Source organism: Lithobates pipiens, unplaced genomic scaffold (assembly GCF_037356315.1).
Source record: "Lithobates pipiens isolate NorthernLeopardFrog02 unplaced genomic scaffold, aLitPip1_a1.2 Scaffold_18, whole genome shotgun sequence".
Lineage (NCBI taxonomy): Eukaryota > Metazoa > Chordata > Amphibia > Anura > Ranidae > Lithobates > Lithobates pipiens.
The window spans coordinates 48944202-48970020 of NW_027507758.1; the positions used below are offsets into that span (position 1 = coordinate 48944202).

At 44.5% G+C, this 25819-nt stretch overlaps 1 protein-coding gene across 4 annotated transcripts in view; it reads left to right on the top strand.

Annotated features, from left to right (window-relative positions):
- PREPL (prolyl endopeptidase like) overlaps window positions 1–25819 on the top strand; it is a 77370-nt gene that overhangs the window by 43214 nt on the left and 8337 nt on the right. For all 4 annotated transcript variants that reach the window (XM_077485662.1, XM_077485661.1, XM_077485663.1 and 1 more), the window contains exon 9: window positions 15620–15823. In XM_077485662.1, coding sequence (XP_077341788.1) covers window positions 15620–15823 — 204 coding nt within the window. The remainder of the gene's footprint in view (window positions 1–15619; window positions 15824–25819) is intronic.

The window sequence follows — 25819 nt, forward strand, 5'->3', positions numbered from 1 at the left end:
ACAAAAGCTGCTAGCACATAAATGCTGGAATACCAGCATAAGAAACAACTCTATAACGTAGGTGCAGCGCTAAAAACCAGAAAACCAGATTATAATGTTCAATTTGCATATAACTGATCCATTCATATAAAGTCATCCCCAATCCTGCATCAAATATGAGTTGAAAGATGACAATCAATATGTATAGATAGGAGTGTCCAAGAAAAAGCCATCACCAGCACCCATTCACACGGCCTCTTACCCCTCAATGCGGACCTCCACCAAAGAAGGTCAGACAAGCATGTTCAGAATAATCTTGGAACGATGTCCCTGAATTTGAATCACCATGACATTGCCCCTGACGACGTCGTTGATGACAAAATGCGCATGTTGAAGTAGTGACGTCATTGCGCAGTGACCATGTTATTAGGAAAGGAGGGCAGGTGACATTTGGAACAGTACACATTGTGCCCAAGCAAGCAGCAGTAATAGTAAGATGCTCCGTCTTGGGGGTTTCCCTTAACCCCTGCAAAGCGCCAGAAGAGTACCAGGGGGGCAACTGAAGGGGACCCCATGCACCTGTGCCTGGGTATTAAGACAGACCTGGCCCAGGGGTGTTTGCCTCTCAATTTAGAGTCAGCAATGCATCTTATGAAACATTTACCACTTAGCGACTGCCCACCGTAGATACATTATCTCACAAAAGTGAGTACACCCCTCACATTTTTGTAAATATTTTATTATATCTTTTCACTCACTACTTTACACTTTGCTACAATGTAAAGTAGTGAGTGTTCAGCTTGCATAACAGTGTAAATTTGCTGCCCCCTCAATGTAACTCAACACACAGCAATTAATGTCTAAACCGCTGGCAACAAAAGTGAGTACACCCCTAAGTGAAAATGTCCAAATTGGGCCCAATGTGTCAATAAATTGTGTGGCCACCATTATTTTCCAGCGCTGCCTTGACCCTCTTGGGCATGGAGTTCACCAGAGCTTCACAGGTTGCCACTGGAATCCTCTTCCACTCCTTGATGACATCACAGAGCTGGTGGATGTTAGAGATCTTGCGTTCCTCCACCTCCCATTTGAGGATGCCCCACAGATGTTTAATAATCTGGAGACATGCTTGGCCAGTCCATCACCTTTTCCCTCATCTTCTTTAGCAAGGCAGGGGTCGTCTTGGAGGTGTGTTTTGGGTCGTTTTCATGTTGGAATACTGCCCTGCAGCCCAGTCTTTGAAGGAAGGTGATCATGCTCTGCTTCAGTATGTCACAGTACATGTTGACATTCATGGTTCCCTCAATGAACTGTAGCTCCCCAGTGCCAGCAGCACTCATGCAGCCCCAGTCCATGACACTCCCACCACCATGCTTGGCTGTAGACAAGACACACTTGTCTTTGTACTCCTCACCTGGTTGCCGCTACAAACACTTGAACCATCTGAACCAAATAAGTTTATCTTGGTCTCATCTGACCACAGGACATGGTTCCAGTAATCCATGTCCTTAGTCTGCTTGTCTTCAGCAAACTGTTTGTGGGCTTTCTTGTGCATCATCTTTAGAAGAGGCTTCCTTCTGGGATTTGATGCAGTCTGACAGGCTGACTGCCCACCCCTTCAACCTCTGCAGCAATGCTGGCAGCACTCATACGTCTGTTTCCCAAAGACAACCTCTGGATATGATGCTCAGCAGGTGTTTTGAGTGGAACCTGTTGCCAGTGGTTTAGACATCAATGGCTGTGTGTTGAGTTATTTCGAGAGGACAGCAAATTTACACTGTTATACAAGCTGTACACTCACTATCTTACATTGTAGCAAAGTGTCATTTCTTCAGTGTTGTCACATGAAAAGATATAATAAAACCTTTACAAAAATGTGAGGGGTGTACTCACTTTTGTGAGATACTGTATACTGTGGCAAGGATGCCGCACTACGCCAGATCACGTATGGTTCTGGAGCGTGCGCACGCCGCCAGTGACCCATTCCTGCTGTGATTGGACACAGCGGGAGCCAAGCAGCTGGTCCAGCGTACATGATGTCCGCCGGGACCCACCGATCGTTCAGGTGAAAGGCAGAACACCTGTCTGCCTCTGTAAACAAGGCAGAGCGCCGTTCTGTAAGAGGGGAGTGTGCGGATCTTGTGTTCATGCTAAGCAGTAACATGGATCTTTACATTCCCCCAGTCAAAGCATCTCCCTCACACAGTAATCACTCCCAGGGAACACAGTCAACCCCTTTGAGCACCCCTGAGGTTAATTCCTTCCCTGCCAGTGTCATTAGTACAATGACAGTGCATATTTTTTTGATCACTGATCACAGTGATCAGTGCTAAAAAAAATATGCACTGTCATTGTACTAATGACACTGGCAGGGAAGGAGTTAACCTCAGGGGTGCTCAAAGGGGTTGACTGTGTTCCCAAATACAGTATTTGTCAGTTAGTGTCTGATTTGTCTGCTGCAATATCGCAGTCACGCTATAAGTCGCTGATCACTGCCATTACTAGTAAAAAATAAATTAAAATGTACCATAGTTTGTAGATGCTATAACTTTTGCGCAAACCAATCAATACACGCGTATTGGAATTTTTATTTTTTTTAACAAAAATAAGTAGCAGAATACATATTAGCCTAAATTGAGGAAGTAATTAGATTTTTTACATTATTTTTATTGGATGTGTTTTATAGCAGAAAGTATTTTTTTTTAATTGGTGTTTTTTTTTGTATAGAAGTGGTTAAGCTAAATAACTTTCAAAGTGGCACAACCAAATAAATTGGAACCAAAATACCTAAAAAAGGAGAGCAAGAAAATGGGACTTTGCATGAGGCATGTCATTGTGTATATTACTGCATAGAATATTAAATCTATCTGCATTGGTTTAGCGTCTCAATTTCCATAGAGAAATCCATGATTGTAATAAATGAATGTATCAATATCAATCATATTAAAAAAAGTATATTGTAATCAAAAAAGATTTACTTAGCAAATATATAATATAACATATTTAATACTAAGTAATCACAACAATAGGATTATTCACTTCAATCACACACACATCCCTATTTGGGAACATTTAGATGTCACTAATCATTAATATTTATTTTTTGGAGTTATTTGAATTTTTGTTGTTTTTTGGTTTTTATCTACTTTTACAATTTTTGGCACAGATAAAAAATGGGTATAAGCGTTGTGCGCACACATAGTACACCTTGGGATCTATGTCGTGACTGGTCTGGCATGCTTCTCAGCTGCTGCCCCCTTGGTCCCTATTTGATCTTTTTGTGGGGGAAGCGTCATCCACCGTAACCCTGGGTGAGACAGCTCATACCAGGCCACCGCCCAATTACATCACAAAAGCTGGGTATAGCCTGCAGGCTTTATGTGTAAGTAATTTAGAATCATTTGACACTTTCCCTCTCTAGAGGGCATTATATATTAACGAGTATTTATCCGACTTTTCATCAATTACCATGTGTTTTACTCCTGATGATTGGCTATACCGCCATGAAACGCGTTGAGTGTTCAAATACGAGTGCTGTTTTATCCCTATTGTTTGCAGTATTTGTACATTGAAATCATGTCCCCTCTCAAACGTTTCTTCTCCAGAGAGAATAAGTTCAGTGCTCGCAACCTTTCCTCATAACTAATTTCCTCCAGACCCTTTATTATTTTAGTTGTCCTTCTCTGGACTCTCTCCAGTTCCAGCAAATCCTTCCTGAGGACTGGTGCCCAGAACTGGACGACATACAGGTGCGGCCAGACCAGAGTCTTGTACAGCGAGAGAATTATCACTTTATCTCTGGAGTTAAAGAGGAAGTAAAGCCTGGAAGAAAAAAAATACACCCTGTAAGGCAAAGTCACAGTGAGCTAGTATGCATCGCATACTAGCTCATTATGAATAACTTACCTGAGATCGAAGCGACCCTCGTCCACGTCCTCCGTCGCTGCCATGATATCCGGAGTGATTTCCAGGTATAGCGGCTCCGGTGCTATGACTGGCTGGAGCCGCGATGGTGTCACTCTGGCACATGTGCACGGGAGCCGTCAGTGACGGCATGGGAGCCTTCACTTGCGGCGCACTCAGTGCCTGCGCATGCGCCGTAGACAGCGGTGCCCGGATTTTGTAAAATATCTCCTTGACTGTGTAGGTTATGGAGATATTTCTTGCACCTGTAGGTAAGCCTTAATCTAGGCTTGCCTGTAGGTTAAAGTGGTCCCAGAGGGTTTACAACCACTTAAATCCCCCTTTTAATGCATGCCAATATTCTGTTGGCTTTGCTTGCAGCAGCTTGGCATTGCATGTCATTGCTGAGCCTATCATCTACTAGGACCCCCAGGTCCTTTTCCATCCTAGATTCCCCCAGAAGTTCTCCCCCTAGTGCAGGGATATGCAATTAGCGGACCTCCAGCTGTTGCAAAACTACAAGTCCCATCATGCCTCTGCCTCTATGCCTCTGAGTGTCATGCTTGTGGCTCTCAGAGCCTTGCTATGTCTTATGGGAATTGTAGTTCTGCAACAGCTGGAGGTCCGCTAATTGCATATCCCTGCCCTAGTGCGTAGATCGCATTCATATTTTTGCCACCCAAATGGATTATTTAAAATTTTTCTACATTAGAAACATTTACATTACATGCACATTACATTGTGCCATGTAGTTGCCCACCTCATTAATTTGTTCAGATCTTCTTGCAGGGTTTCTACATCCTGCGGAGATGTTATTGCCCTGCTTAGCTTCAATGGCTTCGGTGTTTTGTGTGTCACTGATCAAGATATACACAGATCCAGAGTCCTGACTTCTAGTGTCGAGTGTTCAAAAACGAGTGCCGATACATGCTCACCCAAAGATGCATTTTTAATATTGGTGCCTACTATTTGTATATGTATTATGTGAATTTAATTGATATGCTCTGTATTTTATATGAATTATATTTATTCATTCTGTATTGATTACATCATTTATGTCCATCGATTACTTGTTTTAAATGTGTTCTATATCATAAATTATAAATCTTTTTTGATTACAATATAATATTTTTTTTCAATATGATTGAGATTGATACATTTATTTATTACAATCATGGATTACCCTATGGGATTGAGATTCTAAACCAATGCAGAAAGATTTAATATTCTATGCAGTAGTATACACATTGACATGCCTCGTGTAAAGTCCCATTTTCTTTCTTTCCCTTTTTATGTACTAAGTATGGAAGGAGGCATGTCATTGTTTTGATATAGTTGTGACAGGCCACTTTTATCTTTATTTAGAACCAAAATACAATTATGGGGTTTGGATAAGCGAATTAACCCCAACCGGGCCCCTGTGTACACAGGGGCCCGGTTGGGGTTAATTCTCTTATCCAGACCCCATAATCTTATGAAAAATAATCTTCTTGGCTTGCTCAGAACGCATGTAGATACAGATGGTGAATCTCATATCTTTATCTACAGCTTTCCAACAATCCACACCGTTATGAATTAAAACAAAAAAAAAAAAAGCCAGTGTATGAAATATTATGCCAGGAAAGGATATTGGATTTGCAGCGGAGCAGTTGCTACATTTTCACTGCATCTCTTTTGAATTTTGGAAGTGTCGCCCTTTCAGTGGCTTTCAGAGCCTGAATGCTGATTTTTTTTCTTTTTTTCTTTTTTTCCCCCCTTGCCGCATACACATAATAGCCTCAAACCACCAAGTGTACGTGTGCCAAAAAAAGGGGTATTGTTTTGCTGAATGGGTTTTCTTTAGCTCCCCGTTCCAAGGCACCAATTTCAAGTGACTAAATGCTTAAGAGCCAACGTCTAGCACAAGATCGCTAGCTGGAATCAAACTGGCTAGATTACAAGAGCGTGTCGGCCAAGGGGCGTATAATCAGAGATAGAGAGGAGGAAATAACAGGACTGAATAGAATTTCTCGCCGAATATAATGTCACTTAAACAAGATGGAATATTTCTCACCGGAGCCGTAAACTCGCAGTTTTTACTCCCTAAAAGCATTACTTTACTACGGTAATCACAGCCGCCGGCTGGAAATTAACTTTCGATGCAGTCGTGATTATTTGAAATCACAAAGAGACCACAAGCGGCGTGTACTTGGAACAAATGTCATCTGGTTGTCTTGTTACGCTAAGCGATATTTGTCCGCTTTCACGTGAAGGTAAAAATTGCTTTCCAGCTCAATCCAAATTTTCACATTTCATGTCCTGTAGGAAGCATGTTATGAGAAAAATGTGGGCTGCTAATGCTGGTATCCCCCGAAAATGGTGACCAACTGTCATGTTGTATAGTAGGTGAGGTTGAAAAAAGACACAAGTCCATCAAGTCCAACCTATGTGTGTGATTTTATGTCAGTATTACATTGTATATCCCTGTATTTTGTTCAGGTGCTCATCTAATCGTTTTTTGAAATTATCAATGCTTCCTGCTGAGACCACCGCCTGTAGAAGAGAATGCCACATTCTTGCCGCTCTTACATTAAAGAACCCTCTACGCAGTTTAAGGTTAAACTTTTCTTCTAATTTTAGTGAATTAAATTCCCTTTCATGGAAAAGTTTTATCCCTATTGTGGGCTCACCAGTATGGTATTTGTACATTCACATCATATCCCCTCTCAAGCGTCTCTTCTCCAGAGAGAAAAGTTCAGTGCTCGTAGCCTTTCCTCATAACTAATATCCTCCAGACCCTTTATTAGTTTTGTTGACCTTCTCTGGACTCTCTCCAGTTCCAGTACATCCCTCCTAAGGAATGGTGCCCAGATGGAATGGCATACTCCAGGTGCGGCCAGACCAGAGTCTTGTAGAGTGGGAGAATTATAATTTTATCTCTTGAGTTAAACCCCCTTTTTAATGCATGCCAATATTCTGTTGGCTTTGCTTGCAGCAGTTTGGCATTGCATGCCATTGCTGAGCCTGTCATCTACTAGGACCCCCAGGTCCTTTTCCATCTCTAGATTCTCCCAGAGGTTCCCCCCCTAGTGAATAGATTGCATTCAAATTTTTGCCACCCAAATGCATTATCTTACATTTTTCTACATTAAACCTTATTTTCCATGTAGTTGCCCACCCCATTAATTTGTTCAAATCTTCTTGCAAAATTTCCACATCCTGCAGAGAAGGTATTGCCCTGCTTAGCTTCAGTGCTTTGTGTGTCACTGACCAAGATATACACAGATCCAGAGTCTTGACTTCTATGGATGCATTTACATCCGTTTCCTGATCCCTCATGCAATGAATGACCCTGGGAGGGACATGTACTACGTCACTTATATGGTTACAGCTGCCATTCCTTGGCTAATGTAGCCAAGGATGCAGCTATTCAAGTGCAATTTGTGTTTGAATAGTTGCATTGGAGGGCAGGGCAGACATTGTGGGTCTGGTAGACCCCTGATGTCTCCATAAACCATAAGGCCTTGTGCACACTGGATGTTTTTACAGCTGCTGCTTTTGGCTTCAGGTGTGTTTTTTCTGCAGCCAGTAAACTCCCCAGCATGTAATCCTATGTGTCCATGAACACATAGGCTATTATTAGCAGGTTTTGACAGGGGCCTTTTCTGGCTGGAAAAAACCCCCAGAACTAGTGGGTTTTGAGAGGAGTTTTTTATAGCCAAATTCAGATAAAAATGCTCTAACTCTGATAAAAGCTTAAAAACGGCTATTCTGCATTTATCAGCATTTTTGAGCCATAAGCTTTTGTTAGAGTATAGTTTTGCTAAAAAACACTACTGCAAAAAATGCTGAAAAAATTATTCTGCAGCTACAGCTTGCTACAGCTAACTCTACTGGCGTTTTTATAATGTCCAGTGTGCATGAGGCCTAACGGTTTCCTGCCCATGCTATAACATAGGAGGTTTGTTAGCCCCTTTGTGATGGAACTAAATTTAAAAGATTTTTTTTTAAACGTAAAAAAATATATATATATTTTATTTATGTGTACTGTGAGGGGTTAGCTCGGCAGCGGATGTGTGTGACCCCCCTGGATGGGTTTACAACACAAAATCAGGCACAGCAGACAGCGTTGTAGGTGGAAAAAAAAAAGGTGCGGTTTTATTTATGCTACATGCAGTGAAAAATATAACAGCCAAACAAAAAAAACATGAAAATAAATCCTGGTCAGCTTGACCTCTAATTACACACATAGATTCCCTGTCTAACAACTGAGTGCAGCCTTGTGCTGCACCAGTCCCTGTCTCTGTCTCTGTTGTAGAGGTTTGCCACACAGGCGTTAACTCACCGCACAGAACAGGTGTCACACTCCCCAGTCTATACAAACACAAAACTGGTTCCAGGATGGAGCATCTCCCTAAGCATGCTGGGGTTTTTTGTAGAGGTCTTAATGAGCCCACTTACTTCAGCTGGGCTCATTAACTCTTCCTCTATAGGACTCCCAGCACTCCCCTCTAGTTGTACAAGTCCACATAAAGCCTGAATCTAGGGCATACATATTTTCCATCCTAGATACAACCAGGTGATTTTACCTGCCTGCTGCCACATACCCCCCCTCTTGTTTTCAACCTTGGGGTTGTAACACAAGAAGTCAGACACGCATGTATCCGAGACAAAGAATCCACATTCCCCACTTTAACACCAGGGCGATGCTTAACTGTAAAGTTAAATTCCTGTAGGGCCAGGAACCACCTATTTACCCTTCTATTGGTCTGCTTGTTTTGAGCCATCCACTTTAAAGGAGTGTGATCAGTCACCAGGTCAAAGTGCCTACCTAGCAGATAGTACCAAAGGGAATCTAGAGCCCACTTCACTGCTAAACATTCCTTCTCAATCGTGGCGTAATTTACCTCATGGGACTTCAACTTCCTGCTGAGGTAAATGACTGGGTGCTCTTCCCCGTTCCAGACCTGGGATAACACTGCTCCTAACCCAACGTCTGATGCATCAGTTTGTACAACGAAGTCCTTAGAGAAGTCTGGTGAGTACAACACTGGCTGGCTACATAAGGCTGTTTTTAAGGACTGAAATTCTTCTTCAGCCTCTGGGGACCATTTAACCATGACAGACTCTTTCCCTTTTGTCAGGTTGGTGAGGGGCACAGCCTGAGAAGCAAAATGGGGAATGAATCGTCGATAATAGCCAGCGATTCCCAGAAAGGCTCATACCTGTTTCTTGCTGTTGGGACGTGGCCAACTCTGTATGGCCTCGACTTTATTGACTTGGGGTTTTATCACCCCCCTCCCAATAGTGTACCCAAGATATTTGGCCTCCTCCTGTCCAATGGTACACTTCTTTGGATTGGCCGTAAACCCAGCTTCCCGGATAGAGTCTAGGACTGCTTGTACTTTTGGCAAATGTGAGACCCAGTCTGTGCTATGGATAATCACATCATCCAGGTAAGCTGCAGCATATTTCTGATGGGGCCTCAGAATCTTATCCATTTTCCGCTGGAATGTTGCCGGTGCATTCTGTAACCCAAACGGCATTCTCTTATATTAGAATGCCCCATCTGGGGTTACAAACGCAGTTTTCTCCTTGGCCGACTCGGCCAGGGGAATTTGCCAATACCCTTTGGTGAGATCAAGAGTTGTCATAAATCGGGCTGTTCCCAGCCGGTCAATCAACTCATCTATACGCGGCATGGGGTAGGTGTCAAATTTTGTAACTTTATTCAATTGTCGAAAATCGTTACAAAACCGCCAGCTCCCATCAGGTTTGGGCACTAGTAAGATAGGACTGGACCAGTCACTCTGGGACTCCTCTATCACACCCAATTCCAGCATCCTTTGAACCTCCCCAAGTATTGCCTCCCGTCGGGCCTCTGGTATTCTATAAGGTTTTAGTTTTACCCTTTCTCCTGGCGTGGTGATAATGTCATGCTCTACGCCAGATGTTTGTCTCGGCAGCTCAGAGAAAATCTCTTTGTTACAAAGTACAAACTCTTTAACCTCCTGTTGTTGGGGTTTCGATAAGGTGACTGCTATTCCAACCTCAGGAACTAAGCAATCAGACTGGGTTTGTGACAAAGTCTCTGCGACTAGGGATTCCCTATCCCTCCAGGCTTTCAGCAGATTGAGGTGATAGATCTGCTCCAGCTTTCGCCTTCCTGGCTGTCTAACCCTGTAGTTCACCTCACTAATTTTTTCAATTACTTCGTATGGACCTTGCCATTTGGCCAGAAATTTGCTTTCAACCATAGGGACTAGCACCAAGACCCTATCCCCGGGGAAAAAGTACGGGTCTTGGCCCCACGGTTGTACACTCTCTGCTGTGCTAACTGTGCTTGGGTCAAATGTTCCTTTACTATTGGCATTACCTGTGCAATTCTATCTTGCATCAGGGCGACATGCTCAATCACACTCCTGTGAGGAGAACTCTCATTTTCCCAAGTTTCCTTGGCGATATCCAGCAGCCCTCTTGGGTGTCTCCCATAGAGCAACTCGAAGGGTGAGAAACCCGTAGAGGATTGGGGTACCTCCCTAATGGCAAACATCAGATAGGGTATTAGACAATCCCAATTCTTTCCATCTCTATCCACCACCTTCTTTTAACATTTGTTTTAGGGTTTTGTTGAATCTTTCAACCAACCCATCTGTTTGGGGGTGATACACAGATGTACGCAATTGTGTCACTTTGAACAACTTGCATAGTTCTTTCATAACCCGGGACATAAAGGGTGTACCTTGGTCCGTAAGCAGTTCCTTACAAATACCCACGCGGCTAAAAACAAGAGATAGCTCTTTGGCTATGGTTTTGGCCGAGGTATTTCGAAGAGGAATTGCTTCCGGATAACGGGTGGCATAGTCCAATATAACCAAAATGTACTGATGCCCCCTGGCGGACTTCATTATCGGACCTACCAAATCCATTGCGATCCTCTCAAAGGGGACCTCAATGATAGGAAGAGGTACCAGCGGGTTACGGAAATGTGGCATAGGTGCCGACTTCTGACACACAGGGCAGGAAGAACAGAACAGAACCTGTAAGGTTTGGGCACCACAAGTTGCTCAATGGTTTCTTCTGCCCTTTGAGCCACTCGATACAGCAGGTCCCTTTCCATAGTGAAGTACGGGTAAGTGCAAGTCTTATCTGGGTTCACTAACTCGCCATCTATTTTCACCACATTTTCCCGTGCCTTTATTAGGGTGGGGTCTTTTAACTGTTCTGTGGCAAAATTTTCCCTGTGAACCTCAAGATCCGAAAATCCACAGACGGCATGTTTTCATCTGAGGATGTTGGCTCCTCCGACAAGGGAAATTCAGGAGAGTCCTCACCACTCCCAGAGGAATTCTGGTCATCTTCCTGGTCTATAGGGGCACCAGTGGGGGGCTCAGGACAATCCCAGAGTTCCCAGAACTTTGGAAAATCCCTTCCCACAAAAGCATCATGTGGTAAGTCAGACACTAACCCCACCTGATGAGAGAGGTTACCTTTGGGGGTCTCAAAAAACACTGAAGTTACAGGATACTCTCGGGTGTCCCCATGCACACAAATAACAGCCACCTTGTTCTTCCCAGAGACCTCTGTAGTAACTAATTCAGCTTTTATCAATGTTACCAGGCTACCTGAATCCAGCAACACATCAACATTTCTACCATTAATACACATTTTACATAAATGTTTCTCAGGTCCCCGAATGGCAGTGCATGCAACTGTCGCAAACAGCGACTGACGTCTCTCCCTTATAAAGTCACATTGCATAGGCTCATCCACAACTGGGCAATTGGCTGCAATCTGTCCCTCTTGCCGGCAGCGGAAGCAAATAATCTTTTTTGCTGCCTCTTGCAGCCTGGGCTTTCCGGGCTGCTCCCGCCAGACCTTAGGTAGAACTCCCACCCTCTCACTCTCTCCACCCTCACCCCTTGGAGTCATCTTACCCGCCACTGGGAATGATCTGGTCTTAGGGTGGAAAGTCCATGAGTCCCTGGAAGAGGTGGTCAGGTTCTCTGTAGCCAAGTACCTCTCAACCAGATCCACAAGTTTATCTGCATTTTCTGGGTCTCCGTGGCTTACCCATTTTTGGATGGCAGTAGGAAGAGCTCTCAGGAAACGATCCATAACAACACGTTCCACAATGTTTGGTGCGGTCAAAGTCTCTGGCTGCAGCCACTTCCTGCTCAGGTGAATGAGATCATACATTTGAGACCTGGGGGGTTTTCCAACCTGAAAAGTCCAATTATGCACACACTGAGCCCGGACGGCCAGGGTGACACCCAGCCGTGCCAATATTTCAGTTTTTAGCACCACATAGTCTTTTGCTTGGTCAGGCTCTAGGTCATAATAAGCTTTCTGCGATTCCCCAGTTAACAGAGGGGCCACCAGTCCAGCCCACTGCTCCTTAGGCCACTTTTCCCTTTCAGCAGTCCTTTCAAATGTGGTCAAAAACACCTCCGGATCATCCTCTCCAGTCATTTTTGTCAGTAAACGGCTCACACCAAAGGATGCGGTATTAGTGTAACCACTTGCCTCATTGGTCTGCGGATGTTGCTGTATTAATGTCTCTATTTGCTGTTGAAAACTCTGCTCTTGCTTCTGCAACAGGTCTATGAAACGGGCTTCAGATTGCTGCTGGGCTTGTTGCTGAGCTTCCAGACTCTGCAACAAAATTGCATTTGTCTGCTGCTGGGCTGCAAGGCTCTTTTGTAAACCCGCATTTGTTTGCTGCTGATTTGCATTTGCTAGAGCCAGCTGTCTCAGTATCTCCTCCATGCTGGCCTTAAAAAAAAATTGCCCGCATTCTCCACCAACTGTGAGGGGTTTGCTCGGCAGCGGGTGTGTGTGACCCCCTGGATGGGTTTACAACACAAAATCAGGCACAGCAGACAGCGTTGTAGGTGGAAAAACAAAAGGTGCGGTTTTATTTATGCTACATGCAGTGAAAAATATAACAGCCAAACAAAAAAAACATGAAAATAAATCCTGGTCAGCTTGACCTCTAATTACACACATAGATTCCCTGTCTAACAACTGAGTGCAGCCTTGTGCTGCACCAGTCTCTGTCTCTGTTGTAGAGGTTTGCCACACAGGTGTTAACTCACCGCACAGAACAGGTGTCACACTCCCCAGTCTATACAAACACAAAACTGGTTCCAGGACGGAGCATTTACCTAAGCATGCTGGGGTTTTTTGTAGAGGTCTTAATGAGCCCACTTACTTCAGCTGGGCTCATTAACTCTTCCCCTATAGGACTCCCAGCACTCCCCTCTAGTTGTACAAGTCCGCATAAAGCCTGAATCTAGGGCATACATATTTTCCATCCTGGATACAACCAGGTGATTTTACCTGCCTGCTGCCACAGTATATATATATATATATATATATATATTACATAAAAATAATTTACACCTTTTTTAAAGCACTACTATCACACCCCGTACACACCCCATGTAAAAAGGGCAGCATAGGGAAGAATGTGTATGTAAAAATTAATTATGCAGCACATGTGAGGTATTGTCACAAATGTAAGACTGACATCAATAATTCTAGAGCCATAGTCCATGGTTAAAGTGGTTGTAAACCCTCACATATACCCAGTGAAGCGATTGGCCTCAGGTGATACACCAAAAAATTGCACTGTCACTGTATACACGACACTAGCAGGGACGGGGTTCATGTCAGGGGCAATCAAAGGGTTAAGTGTGTTCCCTGGGTGTGCTTTCTTACTGTGTGGGGGCTGGACTGACTGCAGGAAGAGGGACATCGGTGTTCCAGATTAGCAGGTACACAAGATCTCTCTCTCTCTCTGTCTGACAGAATGACAGTCTGCCTTATTTACATAGGCAGACCACCATTCATTCTCTCCTCCAAACGATCGCGCGTGGCTGGCGGGCCATTGCAGCTTCTGGTCCAATCACAGCAGGAACAGGTCGCCGGTCACACGCGCCCCAGACACCGAAGTCGCAAACAACGTACAGGTATGCTGTTTCCTGCAGCCGGGCCACCCTGCTGCAGTATATGTCTGGTGGGCGGTCCGGAAGTAGTTAAAGCACTACTGTCACCCCCATACACACCCTATGTAAAAAGGGCAGCATAGGGCGAGAATGTGTATATAAAAATGAATTGTGCCACATGGCATCCTCACAAATGTCAGACCAACATCAATAATTCTAGGGCCATAGTCCACAGTTAAAGTGGTTGTAAACCCTCACATATTCTCAGTGAAGTGACTGGCCTCAGGTGATACACAAAAATTAAACAAATCCACCTAAACAAGTTGTACCTACCTGCAGTCCTCTCTTCTCTACATCCATTCAAAGTCCAGAATTCATAAAGCTTGTCTGAGCTGTCAGAAAAAAGGGGGCCAAGAGCTGAAATTACACACTGCAGAACTCAGTGAGGAGAAGTCTGAGAGCTGATTGGAGGCCCGGAGGGAAGGGACACCCCCCCCCCCCCTTTTCACACAGGAACAGAGCCAAGACTGTCCATTACAGGCTGTGTGCTGGAGATCCCATTCCTGTCCCCTTTTTCCTCTTGGTGTCAGGAAAACTTGTCACGTGACTCGTGCTTACAACAGAGGAATGAGTCAGCTGACAGAAATGACACTTAGTCCTCCTAACTGAGACAAGTGCACACTACAGCTGGATATGCTTTGTTCATATCTGAGGTTGATGACCTGTAAAGGCTTTTAAAGGATTGTGTATGGAGAACTAGAAACTAGAAATTCCACTAAAGCCACAATAGAGGGCAGGGACGTCCTTTCCTGCTACTAAAAGCAATCCAGTGGCTAGTTAATTGCTAGGATTGCTGTTACAAATAGAGCCGACACGTCAGCTCTAAAAAAAAACATACCGGGGTGTTGCCTGCAGCTGCAGACATCATCCCTGTATATTTACACCATCCTTAATCATTGGTGTGATTGTAGCCTAGTTTCGGAGATCATCCGGACCCTTTTCTCCCGCCATGTCATGTCTTTAGTGGTGTTTTTTATGGATTGTATCATCTGCACAACATTGTGTAATATGCAGCACTTTGTAAATTAAAGATATTAGTAAATTGCCAAGTATAACATTGCCCGGGCTGAAAGAGAAGTGCGCCACCTGGGGACCACAGATCTGTATTTGATTTATCGTTTTAAAATAATGGAGAAGAACAAGACTGTAAAAATACGAAAACCTCAGCAAAATGAATTTCCAAAAAACATTTTACATTAGCGACTTGAAAACAATGCCTGTTACTTTTACCTTTTTTTTACATTTTAGACAGTGTCTGCTTATACAGAGAAGTTCAAGTTGGGGACAAAACAAGTCATCAGCCCTGTCACTGTCACCCCGTTCGCTTTCAATAGGTGGAAGAGTAAACATTTTTCCTTTGTAAATGGAATTTGACTTTAAATATCACTTCACAGAGCAAATTAAATTTTGACAAGAAAATCATGACCTGTTTCATAGTTTGCTTTTTAATTGAAATAGTGATTGAATTTCATTATAGTGTTTAAATAAAAAAGGTTATTAACAAGTTGAGTGCAGCGAACCATTTAAGCTACGCCACTGTCAGCGAATGTTTTGTTCTGAGCGTGTAAAGTCTTTCTTCAGCTCTGATATCCGTATATATAATTATCATATGAATTGAGGTGAAACAGCTTTGCAGATTAAATCTAGCACACACATTCAAGGATTTTTTTTTTTTTTAAGTGTCTAAATATGGACATAGAATTTCCTGAGAAATAAGCATGTTATTCTCCCTTTTTATTTCTGTCCAGCTTCCAGAATGGGCCTGTGCGGTTCAGCCGGCGGTGCACCTAGAACGAGGCTCCGATCTCCTTCAGTTTTACCTTGAGTCTCCCATATGTCGTCCAATCACATTTGCTTATTCTGTACTAGAAAACACTTTGTCGATTGAAGCCAATCATGCCATTGGGAAGAACGAGACTTGCAAAGTTTTCCGCCTTAAAGCAAAAAGCAAGGTTTGCGCTTGGCCATTTCCAGACTTTTTTTTTTTTTTAAGTTTACAGAGATGAAAAAGACACATATCCATTGGGTTTAACCACTAAAAAGCTAAGGAGATGGGCATCTGCAGTCCACATCAGGAGAGCAGCAATGGCGCTCCTCAACAGGTGCAGTATGGTGAGCATGGGCCTTCACTTAGGTATAGAAAGGGTCATCGGCAAGTGAAAACAAAGGAAAAAAAAATCTTAATAAAGCATATACAGCACCTTGAAAAAGTATTCAAACCCCTTGAAATTTTCCACATTTTGTCACATTAAAACCAAAAACTTAAATGTATTTGGATTTTTTGTGATAGACCAACACCAAGTGGCCCATAATCATGAAGTGGAAGGAAAATGATAAATGGTTTTCAATTTTTTTTTTTTTACAAATATGTGAAAAGTGTGGCGAGCATTTGTATTCAGCTCTCTTTACTCTGATACCTCCTAACTAAAATATAGTGGAACAAATTGCCTTCAGAAGTCACCTAATTAGTAAATAGAGTTCACCTGTGTGTAGTTTAATCTCAGTAAAAATACAACTGTTTTGTGAAGGCCAAGGAAGACACCAGACAGGTCAGGGATAAAGTTGTGGAGAAGTTTAAAGCAGGGTTAGGTTATAAAAAATATCCCAAGCTTTGAATATCTCACAGAGCACTGTTCAATCCATCATCTGAAAATGGAAAGAGTACGGCACAACTGCAAACCTACCAAGACATGATCATCCACTAAACTGTCAGGCCGGGCAAGGAGAACATTAATCAGAGAAGCAGCCAAGAGGCCCATGGTAACTCCGGAGGAGCTGCAGAGATCCACAGCTCAGGTGGGAGAATCTGTCCACAGGACAACTATTAGTTGTGCTCTCCACAAATCGGACCTTTATGGAAGAGTGGCAAGAAGAAAGCCATAAGAAGTTCAGTTTGTGAGAAGCCATGTGGGGGACACAGCAAACATGTGGAAGAAGGTGCTCTGGTCAGATGAGACAAAAATTGAACTTTTTGGCCTAAAAGCAAAACGCTATGTGTGGCAGAAAACTAACTGTGCATATCACCCTGAATACAGCATCCCCACTGTGAAACATGGTGGTGGCAGCATCATGTTGTGGAGATGCTTTTCTTCAGCAGGGACAGGGAAGCTGGTCAGAGTTGATGGTAAGATGGATGGAGTCTGCAAAAGACTTGAGACTGGGGCGGAGGTTCAACTTCCAGCAAGACAACAACCCTAAACATACAGCCAGAGCTACAATGGTTTGGATTATATCAAAGCATATTCATGTGTTAAAATGGCCCAGTCAAAGTCCAGACCAAAATCCAATTGAGAATCTGTGTCAAGACTTGAAAATTGCTGTTCACAGAAGCTGTCTGTCCAATCTGACAGAGCTTGAGCTATTTAGCAAAGAATGGGCAAAAAATGTCACTCTCTAGATGTGCAAAGCTGGTAGAGACATCCCCAAAAAGACTTGCAGCTGTAATTGCAGTGAAAGGTGGGTCTACAAAGTATTGACTCAGGAGGGCTGAATACAAATGCACCCCACACTTTTCATATATTTATTTGTAGAAATATATTATAAAATATTAATTTATATTATTAATTTATAAATAATAATAAATACATTTATGTTTTTGGTTGAAACATGACATTTTAAGGAGTATGAATACTTTTTCAAGGCACTGTAAAAGCAGCCTCAACCTCTGCAATACATTAAATCCTTCATTCTGGGCCTAGATACACTTCAATAATTCATTTTGGGGTTAGGTTAGGAGTTGTCCTGTTTCTTGTGTTCACAAGGAGGCTATGTGTTAATATATATTGTTCTATTAAAGTGGTTCGAAAGACAAAATGTTTTTCACGTTAGTGCATTCCCTACAGTGATATAATAATGGGATTTTTATATACAGCTTACCTGTAAAATCCTTTTCTTGAGAGTACATCACGGGACACAGGAGCTTCATTACATAGTGGGTTATATAGGCACCTCTGGTGATTGGACACTGGTTGACCCGAATTAAGGAGAATTCCTCCCCTATATAACCCCTCCCATCTGGGAGGCACCTCAGTTTTGTAGCAAAGCAATAAGAAACCACGTAAAACCCAAGAGGGGCGGGAGCCCTGTGTCCCGTGATGTACTCTCAAGAAAAGGATTTTACAGGTAAGCTGTATATAAAAATCCCATTTTCTTGATCATACATCACGGGACACAGGAGCTTCATTACATAGTGGGATGTCCCATAGCAATGCTCAGATTGAGGGGAGGGAGACACAGATCATAAACATAGACCGCCAGGGACCTGAGGACCTAAACTGCCCAGAGATACTGAAGAGATCACCCACTTGTCCTGGATCTCTTCCCGCCAGGCGCCTGCAAACTGCAGGAGCCTTCCCCCCACTCTGCCGAGCGGGGGCGCCCCTTCACAAGGAGGTTTTGGGGCTCTGCTTGGCAGGCTTTCGCCCCCAAGTCTTTTTTTGTCCCTGGGCTCGGCCTTGAGCCTTTCTAGCAGAGGAGGACTGAGAAGGCCGTCGCCACTGTTTAGAGCTTGATGCTTCGGGAGAGAGAGCACGCCTAAATGAAGGACGCTTGCTCTTTTTGACTGGAAGGAGAGTAGACTTACCTCCTGAAATATTTTGGACGAATTTATCTAATTCTTCCCCAAACAAACGCTCCCTTTAAACGGGAACCCAGTCAAATGCTTTTTGCATGACAGCTCAGCAGCCCAATTCTTTAGCCATAGGGCCCTACGCATGTGTACCAACATGAGGGACAAACGTGATGCTTGTTGGACAGAATCCAAAATCGCATCAATTATGAAACACAGGATGTGTGGCAATTCTGCATAATTTTCTACTTCCTCACTGGGAAGGAGCCCAAACATCTGTTTAACCTGTTCCTTGAGGAACTGACACAACCCCACGGCTGCGACTGTAGGTTGCACCACAGCGCCAGCCATGGAAAAGAAGGTTTTTAATAAGGTTTCCAGCCTTTTATCAGTTGGATCCTTGAATACCTGCGCATTATCCAAAGGACAAGTTAGGTTTTTATTCACACAAGAAACAGCCGCATCGACAGATGGGACCCCCCACTTCTTGGTGAAACTTTCCTCCACAGGATAATGCATGGAAAACCTTTTGGGAGGAGTAAACAGTTTATCGGGATGTCCCCAATCCTCATACATCAATTTATCCATTAAAGGATGAATTGGGAAGGAATAAGCAGTCTGTGGGGCTTTCCTGACTCCCAGGGAAGAAACAGAGGACGTAGCGACTTCAGCAGCAGGCATTCTGAATGTGGTACGCACCAATTCAGTATAATACTGCACCTGCTTTCTGAGTGCCTGGGAGGAGGGGACTATCTCCTCTTCCTCTGACTCATCCGACTGCTCCTGATCCCTATCCAAAGATAGGGATCCCTCCTCATTTTCAGAAGAACTATCCGAGAGAGGGATTTCAGCAGAGGGAGGGGATCTACCCCTTTTCCTGCTATCTTTTAGGGAAGCAGAAATAAAATTCATGATTCTCCCTTCAAAACCCTCCAATGTAGCCCTAAGGGAGTCCTCAGTGACATAAACCGGGGCCAATTCTCTACTCCTGGGATGAAGACTGCAGAAAGACACGGAACATGCTTTCCTGCCCAGACAAGTATGCGATTCACCTCCTTTTGGGCCACCAGACTTCTGGTACCGCCCTGGTGATTGATATAAGCCACTGCGGTGGCATTGTCGGACTGAACCCGAACCGGGAAACCTCGCAGTCTGTAAGACCACTCTATGAGTGCCATGTAAACTGCCCGAATCTCCAAGATATTTATGGGCAGTAGACTTTCGGTCGCAGACCATTTCCCCTGCGAGCACGTTCCCTCCAATAAAGCTCCCCAGCCTGTCAGGCTGGCATCTGTTGTGATAATCTTCCATGAGAGAGGAAGAAAAGTTTTGCCTTTCAGCAAATTCCTGGTTTGTAACCACCAGACAAGACCTTTGCGTGTCCCGGGGGATAAACGCATAGGAAGATCCAGGGATTGGGGCTTCCTGTTCTAAGCCGCAAGGATGCATCCTTGCAGAGGCCTTGAGTGGAACTGGGCGAATGGGACGGCCTCGAAGGAGGCGACCATCTTCCCCAATAGTCTCATGCACAACCGAATGGAGGAAGATCTTCTGCCCAGAATCAGGCGCACCAGATCTCCAATGGCCAAGGCCTTTAGCCTTGGAAGAAACACCCTGCCCTGAGCGGTGTCGATAATCATACCTAGGTATTCTAACCTGGTAGTCGGTTGTAGGGACGACTTTTCTAGGTTTATAATCCAACCTAGGCGTTCTAGATGTTCTAGCATTTGGTGACGCTGCGACTTAGGAACGCTGTAGTTCTCTCCACGCGAAGCAAGTCGTCTAGATAAGCCATGACGGCTATACCCTGAACTCTTAAGATTGCTAAGAGAGGGTCCATAATCTTTGTGAAGACTCGAGGGGCTGTAGCAGGCCCGAACGGCAAGGCCACAAATTGAAAATGGCGCCGCTCTACCGCGAACCTTAGAAATTTCTGGTGTGCCGGAAAAATTGGCACATGGAGATATGCATCCTTGATATCTATTGATGCCATGAATTCTCCCCCTTGCAGGGAGGAGACCACAGTGCGGATTGACTGCATTCGGAAGGTCTGGATGTGTAAAAACCGGTTTAGGTCTTTCAGATCCAGGATAGGTCTGACACTTCCATTTGGTTTTGGAACGGTGAAGAGATTTGAATAAAACCCTGAACCCTGATCTTTCGGGCTCACTTCTACTATCACACCCTGTGATAGTAATTGATCTAAGGCCAGGAATAGCGGTTTTTGCTTTACTGGATCCCTGGACGCTTGCTCTTTTTGACTGGAAGGAGAGTAGACTTACCTCCTGAAATATTTTGGACGAATTTATCTAATTCTTCCCCAAACAAACGCTCCCCTTTAAACGGGAACCCAGTCAAATGCTTTTTGCATGACAGCTCAGCAGCCCAATTCTTTAGCCATAGGGCCCTACGCATGTGTACCAACATGAGGGACAAACGTGATGCTTGTTGGACAGAATCCAAAATCGCATCAATTATGAAACACAGGATGTGAGGTAATTCTGCATAATTTTCTACTTCCTCACTGGGAAGGAGCCCAAACATCTGTTTAACCTGTTCCTTGAGGAACTGACACAACCCCACGGCTGCGACTGTAGGTTGCACCACAGCGCCAGCCATGGAAAAGGAGGTTTTTAATAAGGTTTCCAGCCTTTTATCAGTTGGATCCTTGAATACCTGCGCATTATCCAAAGGACAAGTTAGGTTTTTATTCACACAAGAAACAGCCGCATCGACAGATGGGACCCCCCACTTCTTGGTGAAACTTTCCTCCACAGGATAATGCATGGAAAACCTTTTGGGAGGAGTAAACAGTTTATCGGGATGTCCCCAATCCTCATACATCAATTTATCCATTAAAGGATGAATTGGGAAGGAATAAGCAGTCTGTGGGGCTTTCCTGACTCCCAGGGAAGAAACAGAGGACGTAGCGACTTCAGCAGCAGGCATTCTGAATGTGGTACGCACCAATTCAGTATAATACTGCACCTGCTTTCTGAGTGCCTGGGAGGAGGGGACTATCTCCTCTTCCTCTGACTCATCCGACTGCTCCTGATCCCTATCCAAAGATAGGGATCCCTCCTCATTTTCAGAAGAACTATCCGAAAGAGGGATTTCAGCAGAGGGAGGGGATCTACCCCTTTTCCTGCTATCTTTTAGGGAAGCAGAAATAAAATTCATGATTCTCCCTTCAAAACCCTCCAATGTAGCCCTAAGGGAGTCCTCAGTGACATAAACCGGGGCTGCGACATTAGGAGAGGCTGCAAAACCTGACAGGGGCACCGACTCGTCTTGAGAGGCTGGCTCCAGTCTTGCAGAGGGGGATGGTAATTTACAGGCACTTTTGGAACCCCTGGACCTAGGCGGTGACTTGCCAGTGCTCTTATTACCTCCCCCTGAGACCCTCTTACGAGGAGACAGTACTAAGCTACAAAGCAGAGGTACTAGTACAAGTGCGATCACTGTTGCGCTTAAAGTCTCACAATAAATAAATATATGCTTAAACTGCACAACCTGATGCTGAGTAGGTGTCTTAAGGTTTGCCTGGATCCAACCCCACGGATGCTTACTGCCCACAGCTCCTGTGTCTCCAGTTACAGTCCCCTGACGCTCTGGGCTTTTAAAACTGCCGCCTGGCGCCTGCGCAGTACAGCGCCGTGCACACTGACTCCTCCATTAGGCCGGGAGCGCGCCCGGCGCGCGTGCACGAGGACCGCGGAATCCGGGGGGGGGGAGGAGAACCCAAAACGGAGCAGCGTGGGACCCCTGTTTACCTTCATCTGTGGCAGGGACTGCAATGGAGACGTGAGTAGCTGGGGAAACCAGGCTTTCACTGAGCGTGTGTATTGAAAGGCATGTAAGTATGCATCAGGCTGCTCTTACTCCCTCTAGTGGTGGAAACCAGGTAAGACATACAACTACTCACAATGAAGAAATCCATTCATATATTTAAATATACAGGATGACTTCCCTTACCTGTCCCCGCCGCAGGAATTGCTGAACCAGACCAATTCCAGCCTTCACCCATCACGGCGGGTATTGTTAGCCAACCTTCAGGTATATCTGGGGCTCTTACCTGGGCCATGTAAAAAGCTCTGCCAGAAACTTTCGTGCGCTCTGTATAAACAGTACACCAAGTCTGGTTTTCCCAGAGCCCAGTCTTCCAATGGAGAGGACTTACAGGCAAAACCTCGCTTCTTCGGCAGACGAGGCCCGGGTACCATACCATCTTGGGAGTCAAATATCGGCCCGAGGTATGGATCCGGTTTGTTGTAGCCCTTCGGCCCTCGCAGGGACCTGCATAGAGCTAAAGTTTTACGTGACCATCACCCAGACACTGGCGAAAAAACTGAGGTGCCTCCCAGATGGGAGGGGTTATATAGGGGAGGAATTCTCCTTAATTAGGGTCAACCAGTGTCCAATCACCAGAGGTGCCTATATAACCCACTATGTAATGAAGCTCCTGTGTCCCGTGATGTATGATCAAGAAAAAGAACCTACTATTTGGCCTCCTCTAAACACTTACCTGGCTCCGTGTCTCCAACTCCAGCACCGTTCCCCTCACTTCTCACAGTGGAGCCATAGGCTTCTGCTGCAGTCAGTCAAATTCCTTTAGGGAGTGAACAGTGGCATAGCTCACTGGCCCTATGTGTGTCTATGGACACACACACAGCCCCCCTTGGAAGCTCACATCCCTGGGTGCCACTTTATTACCTAGCTTGCTGCAGGGAGTACCTGAAGTAGGGAGGTACAGACAATATTGGCAGTGTACTGCTAGAAGAGGGAAGCAACCTTTCAGTTTTGTTGCACAAAGTAGCTACATCATCTATTTTATTAAAAATAAGAACTAGCCTTTAGCATCACTTTAACGTTGTTTTCACGTGGATGTAGGCATTTTATTAATTTCTCTTATTCAGCCTGAGTTTCAAGCCATGGGTGGCCCTGTCCTCCTCTCAGCAAAAGTTGATTTTTTATTTCAGCTGGTCTGAAAATTCTTGATCGTATAGTGTTAAACAAGAACATTTTTGAAACGTGTTTGGCCAGCATTAGTATCATCTCGAATATCTTATAAGCCAATTGTGTTATTTCAGTCTAGGGAATAGTTAGGATATCTGTCATCTTTTTGTGTCCTGTGGAGGAGATTTCCCCCTCTATTCTGTCTTAGAAACATGGCAGGAACTCATATGCCCTGTACACACGGTCAGACTTTCCGACGACAAAATCCGTCAGATTTTGTTCCAACGGATTTTGGCCCAAACTTGTCTAGCATACACGCGGTCACACAAAGTTGTCAGAAAATGCAATCGTTCTGAACGCGTTGACATAAAACACGTACAACGGGACTATAAACGGGCCAGTAGCCAATAGCTTTGGTCTCGTAATTTATTCTGAGCATGCGTGGCACTTTGTCCGTCAGAATTGTCTACACACGATCGGAAATTTAAATGATCGGATTTTGTTGTCGGAAAATTTTAGATCCATCTCTCAAACTTTGTGTGTCGGAAATTCCAACGGAAAAAGTCTGACAGAGCCCACACACGATCGGACTTTCCGACAACACGATCCGATCGCACATTTTCCGTCGGAAAGTCAGACCGTGTGTACAGGGCATTAGACTTATTACCAGGACAGGTTTACCCTAAAGTAGATTTCTCCTTTACTGTGATGACTCAAACATTTTGGATTTCCTATCATTTTCTGTAACCCAAAACAGTTGTCCTCTGTAACATTAGTGAGAGTGAACCTCCCCGGCAGGGACCGCACAGCAGTAAAGCTTAATCTAAAGCAGTGGTCTCCAGTTGCAGCCCTTCGCTTGCCATTTTCCAGCCCCTCTGGCACTGTTCCTCCCACTGATATGAGGACCATTCCTTCCACTGACAACAATGATGGGCACTCTCCAGCCTATTGACACTAAAGACTGGCCATAATTATTCCCCCTGATATAAACAACTGGGCATTAATACTCCCACTAATATCAATGATGGGTGATTATTCCTATTAATCACAACAGCTATTTACATTTTTTTTTACTCCACTGACCACCAAGCCTGAAACATTGTCTACATCCACCCACACTGGCCAATTTCTAATCCCGCTGGCCACAGTCTGGCCCCCTTAAAGTCTGAAGGACAGCAAACTGGCCTTTCGTTTGCCAAGGCCAGGGTATCTATGCAAACTGTGCGATGCATCTTAAAGGCCTCTATACAGGCATCCCCTCTATCAAGACTCATTTCATTTCTATAGCTGAAAGGCACTTTCATTTAGAGAGAGAGCATAAAAAAATATACAGCGGTGCAGCCAATGGGTGGAAAAAATGTGTCCAAACATGAAAGATGGACCTATGTATCCACAGAAAAGGGAGGATAGACTTACCTGTTAAAAAAAAAAAAAAGACAGGATGTTGTCACATAGGTAGCAATGCCTGTCTAGTTGTGTAGGACTTGAGATGTATGAATTTTCCCTTCTCCTTTCATACACAAATCCCACATTTTTAAGTGCCACCACAAGATGAATAGAGGAGATATCTTCCAATGGGGTCACTTGTGTGGTGACAACAGGGAATTTCTCTAGAAAGCAAGGAGATTTTCCAAAGCTAATTTGTCCACAAGACAGGAAGTGAAACCTCTTAAAAAAAGCAACTTTGCTCCCCTTGTTTCTGGTTCTGCCTCCACCCCTTACTAGTACCACCATCTTTGATGGTCCTGCGCAGATGTGCTGCTGCTCATCCTTCGGGACCCGGCAGAACACTGTGACAGATATGCACAGGAATGTGAAAGTGTTGTGATTAAGGCTGCATTCACACCTGAGCGTAGCGTTTTCAAACGTTTTTTTGCGGCGTTTTTTACCGCAATTCGATGCGTTTTTTACCACGTTTTGTACCGCGATTTTGTGCAGGGCAAAAGGTCACCAATGTTAAAAGAAGAAAAATGCCCAAATCTGCTCAATTCGAGCGACAAACAAGGGTCCGGAACTTGTTTGAGCTTCAGGCATTCGGCTTCAGGCGACATGTAGTGGAGATGTGAACCATCTCCATTGAGAATAATATAATTTTTCCCCTCTAGCATTTTGTAGCTTCAGGCTTCAAGCTACAAAACGCTCAGGTGTGAATGGGGTCTGATGCAGGTGCCAATCGGACACAAAGTCCTGTACCTTCCTAAATGCATCGTGTTTGTGCATGTGTGCGGCATACCCCTGCATGCACAGATGTGACAGATGGGTCTCTGCTGGGTGCTGAAGGTTGGCAGAGCCCATCAGCACATTTGTGCACACATAGATCGGGTGCAATTTAATTCTCGCTTGGGCATCTGGTGCGCAGTCATGTTGGAACTGGGTCCAACCCCAGACTGTTCCCACACAGTTGGAAGCATGAAATTGTCCAAGA